Source organism: Saimiri boliviensis, chromosome 8 (genome assembly GCF_048565385.1).
Source record: "Saimiri boliviensis isolate mSaiBol1 chromosome 8, mSaiBol1.pri, whole genome shotgun sequence".
In the NCBI taxonomy this organism is placed as follows: domain Eukaryota; kingdom Metazoa; phylum Chordata; class Mammalia; order Primates; family Cebidae; genus Saimiri; species Saimiri boliviensis.
In genome coordinates this window covers 4,666,339-4,675,664 of record NC_133456.1, presented here as the reverse complement: position 1 = coordinate 4,675,664, position 9,326 = coordinate 4,666,339, and the positions used below count along the sequence as shown (strand labels likewise).

General features: G+C 39.8%; 1 protein-coding gene across 1 annotated transcript; it reads left to right on the top strand.

Annotated features, from left to right (window-relative positions):
• The first annotated feature begins 1,211 nt into the window (after positions 1-1,211).
• Positions 1,212-1,538, top strand: LOC101034449 (large ribosomal subunit protein eL42-like). The gene has a single exon (XM_010347002.2). The coding sequence runs from the start codon at positions 1,214-1,216 to the stop codon at positions 1,535-1,537; it is 324 nt and encodes a 107-aa protein (XP_010345304.1). The 5' UTR covers positions 1,212-1,213; the 3' UTR covers position 1,538.
• Positions 1,539-9,326: the final 7,788 nt, after the last annotated feature.

The following is a 9,326-nucleotide window of genomic DNA, read 5'->3' as shown; positions in this document are numbered from 1 at the left end:
GCCAGACTCAGATGCAGGCTCCCTGTCTTCCTGGTTTCCCAAATTGGCCAGAGATGAGCCTTCTGTTGTCCAGTTGCATCACACCCACCCAGTAGAGAAAGCTGAGAGTTGCTTGAACCCAGGAGGCAGAAGTTGCAGTGAGCCAAGATCATTCCACTGCAATCCAGCCTGGGCGACAGAGTGAGACTTTGTCTCAATAAATAAATAAATAAATAAATAAATAAAGGAAGCCAACTAACTAGAGTTCAATAGTTCAAAAACTATTGCTTATAGTTCTTTATCTTTAGTCTGAAGGTATATAGCAGAAACACAGTATGCGAAAGTCTCTTGGGTTGGTTCTCCCACACCCTGCCCTACTTCAGTACTTTTGCATCATTTTTCATTATTCATTTTAATTCTCTTTCCTCAGCCTCCTGAGTAACTGAGATTACAGGCATCCACCACTACACCCAGCTAATTTTTGTATTCTTAGTAGAGATGGTGTTTCACCATGCTGGTCAGGCTGGTCTTGAACTGCTGCCCTCAGGTGATCCGCTCACCTTGACCTCACAAGTGCTTGGATTACAGGCGTGAGCCACCGTGCCCGGCAATCCTGATAAGTTGTATCGCCAGATGAAAAGTTAAACGCATATGTGATTTTCTTAGACGTTATGAGAGTTCCTTCATATGACTTCTAGCAATTTGCATACGCACCAGCAACATATGAAAGTGTCTGTTTTCCCACAGACTTACCAGCTGACTGCTTTGTCAAACTTTAAAATTTTTGCTAATGTGGCAGGTAAGAAATGATATCTCAGTGCAGTTTTTAAAAAATGTATATAGGCCGGATGTGGTGGCTCACACCTGTAATCCCAGCATGTTGGAAGGCTGAAGAGGGCAGATCACCTGAGATCAGGGGTTCAAGACCAGCCTGGCCAAGATGATGAAACCCTGTCTTTACTAAAAATACAAAAATTAGCTGAGTGTGGTGACAGGCGCCTATAATCCCAGCTAGTCAAGAGGCTGAGGCAGGAGAATCACTTGAACCTGGAAGGCGGAGGTTGCAGTGAGCCGAGACCGTGCCATTGCACTCCAGCCTGGGCAACAGAGAAAGACTTTATCTTTAAAAAAAAAAAAAAAAGCCCTTTTCTGTTAAGCGAGAGCTGTGAGAGGCAAGGGTTTCAGACACCATTTATCGTTTTCATCATATAGATAGAACAGCCATGCTGCAAAGATGGTCAACACACCTAAAACCCAAAGAACTTTCTGTAAGAAGTGTGGCAAGCATCAGCCTCACAAAGTGGCACAATATAAGAAGGGCAAGGATTCCTTGTATGCCCAGGGAAAGAGGCACTATGATCAGAAGCAGAGTGGCTGTGGTGGGCAGACAAAGCCAATTTTTTTCCAGAAGAAGGCTAAGACCACAGAGAAGATTGTGCTAAGGCTGGAATGTGTTGAGCCTAACTGCAGATCCAAGAGGATGCTGGCCATTAAGAGATGCAAGCATTCTGAACTGGGAAGAGGTAAGAAGAGAAAGGGCCAAGTGATCCAGTTCTAAACTTAGGGATATTTTACTTTTAATTTTGAAGAGAAAAATGTTAAAGCCATAGAAAAATTACCTGTAGGAAAATAAATACAGTGGTATTCTTAAAAACAACAACAACGACAACAACAAAAAACTGTATACGTATAAACAAACTATTTTTTGGTGCACAGTTCCATGAATTTTATGTGTATAGATTCATGTAACCACAGTCAGGACACAGAACAACGACTTCATCCTTCCCCAAAATTCCCTCAGGCTGATGTTTTTGTAGTCACATACCTCCCCACTCATGAATCCTGCACAACACGGATCTGTTCTTCACCCCTATAGCTAGGACTTGTTCAGTGTCATAGACATGTAGGAGTTCTGGACTTGTATAGAATGTAACCTTTTGAGACCTGCTTCTTTCACTCAGCATACCTTTGACATTTATCCATGTTGTCATGTGAGCCAGTAGTTTTTCTTTTTTTTGAGATGGACTCTTGCTTTGTCACCGTGGCTGGAGTGCAGTGGCTGGATCTTGGCTCACTGTAATCTCTGACTCTTGGGCTCAAGCAATTGTCCTGCCTCAGCCTCCTGAGTAGCTGGGATTATAGGCGCCGGCCACCACACCCAGCTAATCTACGTGGGTTTCACCACGTAGACCGGGCTAGTCCTGAACTCCTGACCTCAGGTGATCTGCCTGCCTTGGCCTCCAAAAGAGTTGAGATTACAAGTGTGGCCGGGCGCGGTGGCTCAAGCCTGTAATCCCAGCACTTTGGGAGGCCGAGGCAGGTGGATCACGAGGTTGAGAGTTTGAGACCATCCTGGTGGACATGGTGAAACCCCGTCTCTACTAAAAATACAAAAAATCAGCTGGGCATGGTGGCGTGTGCCTGTAATCCCAGCTACTCAGGAGGCTGAGGCAGGAGAATCGCCTGAACCCAGGAGGCGGAGGTTGCGGTGAGCCGAGATCGCGCCATTGCACTCCAGCCCGGGTAACAAGAGCGAAACTCCTCTCAAAAAAAAAAAAAAAAAAAAAAAGAGAGAGATTACAAGTGTGAGCCACTGTACTGGCCTTTTTTTTTTTTTCTGAGTAGCATCTCATTATTTGGATGTATGACAGTTTATAAATGCACTTACCTGTTGTTTCCAGTTTTTGCTGATTATGAATGGAACTGATTATAAACATCTGGGTAGAGTTTTGAAGGTAAATACCTAGCAGTGGGATTACTGAGTCATATGGTAAACATATGTTTAACTGTATAACAAACTGCCAAACTGTCTTCCAGAATGGTTGTGCCATTTTGCATTCCTACCAGCAACTGAAGAGAGTTCTGGTTGTTTCACATTCTTGCCTATACTTGCTACTATCAGCTTTTACTCCCTTCTCCCTAGCCATTCTCTTTTTTTTTTTTTTTTTTTTTTTTTTACTGGTTATTGCATCTTCCAGAAGATCGAATTGTTATAATTACATTATGTGTTATAATAATATTCAAATAGCTCCCAGTGTTTGGCGGACACTTATCTGTATATTCTCAAGGGTTTCCTTCTTTTTTTTTTCTGTCTCCAAATACTTTAAGTAGCCATATGTGGGAATATTGGAGAGTCCTTCGAAAGGGCAGTTTCTGGATCTATTAGACACATAACATCAAATTAAGATAACATATGGAAAGACTGTCCTTATATGTATGACCCTAAGAAAACCACTTTCATTGTCAACTGAGTTACATTTTTATCAAATGAGGAGAGATTAATTATCAACATTTTTCTCAGTGATTAAGGGCAAAACTAGAATATGACATTTTAAGTGTAAGAGCTGAAATTTACTTTTTTCTTTATGTGCAGATAAAAAGAACTTTTTTTATCCCCACATTTAGAAATAAAATCAAAACAAACAAACAAAAAAACCTCAGTTCTATTCTTTTTTTTTTTTTTTTTTGAGAGAAAGAGAAAGGGGGAGAGAGAACAGGAGTCAGCCCAGGCTGGAATGCAGTCTAAAAATAGGTATTAAAAACCTCTTTTATGCCAATAATTGTGTTTCACAGAGAAGACAGGAAGGAATAAGGGAAGAAAATAACAAACAGACAGCCAACCAATATTTCATTGAAGTCTGTGAAATGCTATGCAAATGCTGAAGAGTGATTTACTTCCAATTATGTGGTCACTTTAAAATAGGTGTAATATAATACTAAGAAAAATGTATGTTCTGTGGACCTGGAGTGAAGAATTCTATAAATATTCACTGAGTTTACTTGTTTCGTGTCTGAGTTCAAATCATAGATGTCCCTGTTAATTTTCTATCTCATTGATCCATCGAATATTAACAATGTGGTGTCAAAGTCTCCCACTATTATTGTGCGGGAGTTCAAGTCTCTTTATAAGTCATTAAGAACTTGTCTTATGTATCTGGGTGTTCCTATATTGGGTGCATATATATTTACGATCATTGACTCCTGTTGTTGCATTGATCCTTTTACCATTATGTAATGTCCTTCTTTGTTTCTTTTAGTCTTTGTTACTATTAAAGTCTATTTTGTCAGAGACGAAAGTTACAACTCCTGTTTCCTTTCTTTCTTTCTTTTTTTTTTTTTCTCTCCATTCAATTGGTGAGTCTTCCACCAACCCTTTGTTTCGAGTCTTTGTGTGTCCTTGCTTAAGAGATGGATCTGGATACATCGAACTGATGTTTTTTGACTTTTTATTCAATTTGGCTGTCTGTGCCTTTGATTGGGGCATTCAATCCATTTAAATTTAGGATTAATATTGATATTTGTGAGTTTAATATTGTCGTTTAATGCTAGCTGGCTATTTTGCCCATTAGTTGATATAGATTCTTCATTATGGAGATACTCTTTACCTTTTGGTAAGTTTTTGGGATGACTGATACTGGTTGTTCCTTTCTGTGTGTAGTGGTTCTTTCAGAAGCTCTTGTAAAGCAGGCCTGGTGGTGATGAAATCTCTGAGTGCTTGCTTGTTCGTGAAAAATTTTATTTTTCCTTCATTTATGAAGCTTAATTTGGCTGGATATGAGATTCTGGGTTGAAAATTCTTTTCTCTGAGGATATTGAATATTGACCCCTACTCTCTTCTAGTTTGTAGGGTTGCAGCTGAGAGATCTGCTGTGAGTCTGATAGGCTTCCCTTTACGGGTAACCTGACCTTTCTCTCTAGCTGCCCTTAGAATTTTCTCCTTTATTTCAACCCTGGTGAATCTAACGATTATGTGTCTTGGGGTTGCTCTACTTGAGGAATATCTTTGTGGTGTTCTCTGTATTACCCAAAGTTGAGTATTGTACTGCCTTACTAGGTTAGGAAAGTTTTCCTGAATAATATCCTGAAGAATATTTTCCAGCTTGTATTCATTCTCTTCATGACATTCAGGTACACCTATCAAACGTAAATTAGGTCTTTTCACATAGTCCAATATTTCTTGGAGACTTTGCTCATTCCTTTTTACTCTTTCTTCTCTAATCTTGTCTTCTCATTTCCTTTCATTAAGTTGGTCTTTGACCTCTGATATCCTTTCTTCTGCTTAATCAATTCGACAGTTAAAACCTGTGCATACATCGTGGAGTTCTCGTATTGTATTCTTCAGTTCCAGTAATTCATTTATATTCCTCTCTAGATTGTCTATTCTCCTGAGGATTTCATCAAACCTTTTTCAAGGTTCTTAGTTTCTTTACATTGGGCTAGAACATATTCTTTTAACTCACAGAAGTTTCTTATTATCCACCTTCTGAAGCCTAAATCTGTTAATGGAACGCACTCATTCTCCATCAGGCCTTGTTCCCTTGTTGATGAGGAACTGCGATCCCCTGTAGAGGGAGAGGCATTCTGATTTTGGGTTTTCTCAGCCTTTTTATGCTGGTTTCTTCCCATCATTGTAAATTTATCCACCTGTCGTCTTTGTAATTACTGACTTTCAAATTAGGTCTCTGAGTGGACGTCCAACTTGTTGATTCCCAGCGCCAGAATCTGAGCAACCCACTGCGCCGGCCAAAACAGCGGCGTTAAGATTTGTGGTGCTTTTCTGCCTGGGAATCTCCAGTCTGGCTTCCTTCTTGAGTCCCTTTTTCAATCAGCTGCATAGGCGACTCTGCCTTCCTGGAGCTCCAAACGTCGACCAAAAGGGGTCCCAGTCCCGTTTACTCTGCACTGAGAACCGCGGCTCCGGGAAGCCGGCAAAACCACCTCTCCGGCCACAAGAGTCGTGCTGGCGATCCATGGGGCTCCTCCGCTGGAAAGCTGGTCCGTGAGCAACAGAAATTCGTCTGAAAGTGTGGTGTCCTCGTTCTCTGCACTTTCACTGGGAGCTACTATCCTGAGCTGCTAGTAATCAGCCATCTTGGATCTCTTTCTCCTCCCTAGCCATTCTCATAGGTATGTGGTGGTATTTCATTGTGATTTAATTTGCATTTTCCTAGTAGTTAATAATGTTGAACATCTTTTCATGAACTTATTATCTGTATATCTTTTTAAATAAGGTGTCTGCTCAAAATTTAGTTCAAATTTATTTGGTTTACTTTCTGAATGAAGTGTGTGTGTGTGTGTGTGTGTGTGTGTGTGTGTGTGATGGTGGGAGGGATGGGGGCAGTTTGAGACAAGGTCTTGCTCTGTCACCAAGACTGAAGTGCAGTGGTGCAATCATAACTCACTGAAACCTCTACCTCTTGGGCTCAAGTGATCCTCCTGCCTCAGCCTCCTTTATAATTGGGACCACAGCTACCTGCCACCACACCTGGCTACTTTTTAAGTTTTTTGTAGAGACAGGATCTTACTTTCTTGCCCAGGCTGGTCTTGAACTCCTGGTATAAGAGATCTGCTCTCCTCAACCTCTCAAAATGTTGGAATTATAGGCATGAGTCACTGTAACTGGCCTGCAATTGTATTCTGCACTGTATATATTCTGGATACAAGTCATTTGTCAGATATACCATTGGCAAATATTTTCTAGTTTATATTTTGTTTTTCATTCTATTAACAGTATCTTTCAAAGAGCAAAAAGTTTCCTATTTTAGTGAAATCAATTTTTTTCTTTTATGGATTATGTTTATGGTGTCATATCTAAGAATTCTGCTTAAGCAAGGTCACAAAGATTTTCTCCTATGTTTTCTTTTTTTGTGCGTTTTTGTGTGTGTGTGTGTGTATTTTTTTTTTTTTTTTTTTTTTTGAGACTGAGTCTCACTCTGTAACCCAGACTGTAGTACAGTGGCATGATCTCTATTGACTGCAACCTCTGCTTCCCAGGTTCAATCAATTCTCCTGTCTTAGCCTCCTGAGTAGCTGCAACTACAGGCATAAGCCAGCACATCTGGCTACTTTTTCTATTTTTTAGTAGAGACAGGGTTTCACCATGTTGGCCAGGCTGGCCTTGAACTCCTGACCTCAGGTGATCAGCCCACCTCACTCTCCCAAAGTGCTGGGATTACGGGCATAAACCACAGCACCTGGCTTCTATGTTTTCTTATACGTTTTATAATTTTACACTTTAGATCTATGAATGCTTTTGAGGCAATTTTTATATAAGGTGTAAGGTTTAAGTCAAGCTTCATCATTATTATTATTTTGCACATGGATGTCTAATTTTTCAAACACCATTGAACGAATGTTCTTTCTCTTGTGCCCTTTGTCAAAAATCAGTCGGTATGTGTGAGAGTCTGTTTCTGAAGCCTCTATGCCAGTATTTCTCAACTCCAGATTTTGCCCTCTAGGGGACATTTGGAAGGTCTGGAGTCGGTTTTGGTTGTCACAACGTGGGAAGCGGGTGCTACTGTTATCAAGTGAATAGAGGCCAGGGATGCTGCTAAACAGGACAGCCCCTGACAAAAAAATGATCTAACCCAAAATGTCAATGTGCAAAGACTGAAAAGCCTAGCTATCTTCTGTTGCATTGATATGTGTCTCTCTGGTCACTAATACCATCCTATTTTGATTACTGCAGCTTTATAGTAAATCTTAAAACAGGTACTATGCTTCCTCTAAATTTTCTGTGATTTTTTTTCAAAAGTGTTTTGTCTATTCTAGTTCTTTTGCCTTTCCATATGCTTTTTTTGAAAAAAAAAAAAAATCCTGCTGGGATTTTGATGAGAATTATGTTGAATTTATACATCACTGTGAGGAGGATTGACATCTTAACCACACTGAATCTTACAATCACTAAATTCAGCATGTCTGTCTATTTATTTAGGTCTTATTTGACTTCTTTCATTAGCTTTTTGAGGTTTTCAGCATACACACTTTGTTAAGAGTTATACTTAGGTATTGGCTGTGGGGGAGGGAACTATTTTTTTTAATTTAAGTTTCTAATTGTTGGTTGCTGGTAAATAGAAATATGATTAACTCTTGTATGTGAACCTTGCATCCTGCAACCTGGTAAAACTCACTAAATCTAGGTACTTTCTGTAGATGCCTTGGGATTTTTTTTTTTTTTTTTTTTTTTTTTTTTGAGACAGATTCTCTCTCTGTCACCTAAGCTGGAATGCAATGTTGTGATCTCTGCTCACAGCAACCTCCGCTTCCCAGGTTCAAGTGATTCTCCTTTCTCAGCCTCCCAAGCAGCTGGGACTACAGGCACATGCCCCCATGCCCCACTAATTTTTGTATTTTTAGTGGAGACAGGGTTTTACCGTATTGGTCAGGCTGGTCTGGAACTCCTGACCTCAGGTGATCCGCCTGTCTTGTCCTCCCAAAGTGCTGAGATTACAGGCATGAACCACTGTGCCCAGCTTGCCTTGGGATTTTCTACGTAGATAATCATGTTGCTATGAATAGGGATAGTTTTATTTCTTCCTTTCCAATCTTTATGCTTTTTTTTTTTTTTTTTTTTGCCTTATTGCGCTGGCTAGAACTACAAACACAACATTGGATAGGAGAGAGGAGGTGGACAGTGCCTTGTTCCCAGTCTTAGGGGGAAAGTTAGTCTTTCACCATTAAAATCATGTTAGCTTCGTGTTTTTTTGTAAATGTTTTGTGGATATTAAGGAAGTTCCCTTCTGATTCCTAGTTTGATGAGAAATTTTATCATAAGTGGCTATTGCATTTCAATGGATATTGAATACTTTTTAGTATCAGTTGATATAATGTGATTTATTGTCTTTAGTCTGTTAATATAATAGGTAACATTAATTGATTTTCAAATATTAAAGTAGGCTTGTAGTCTCCTAAGTAAGCCCCACTTGGTGATACTGTGTTATTATTATTTTTTGTATTCCTGGATTTTATTTACTAATATTTTGTTGAGGATTTCTGCATCTATGTTAATGAGGGAAGTGAACTTGGGTTTTTCTTCCTTCTTTTATTGTCTTTGTTTAATTTAGTATGGGGGTAATACTAGCCTCATAAAATGAGTGGAGAAGTGATCTTCTTGTATCTTGTGGAAGAGATTGTGTAGAACTGATGTTATTTCCTCTTTAAATGTTAGAATTTGCCAGTGAAATGGAGTTTACCTTTTCAGAGGTTTAAAATAATTATTTAACATTTATTTAGTAAGTATAGAAGCTGGGCATGGTGGCTCATGCCTGTAATCCTCGTTCTTTGGGAGGCCCAAGTGGGTGGATCACCTGAGGTCAGGAGTTCAAGACTAGCCTGGCCAACATGGTGAAACTCCACCTCTACTAAAAAAAAATACGAAAATTAACCAGGCATGGTGGTGGGCGCCCGTAGTCCCAGCTACTTGGGAGGCTGGGGAAGAAAAACTGCTTGACCTTCAGAGGCAGAGGTTGCAGTGAGCTGAGATCATACCACTGCACTCCAACCTGGGCAACAGAGCGAAATTCCATCTCAAAAAAAAAAAAAAAAGTATAGAACTATTATGGTTATTT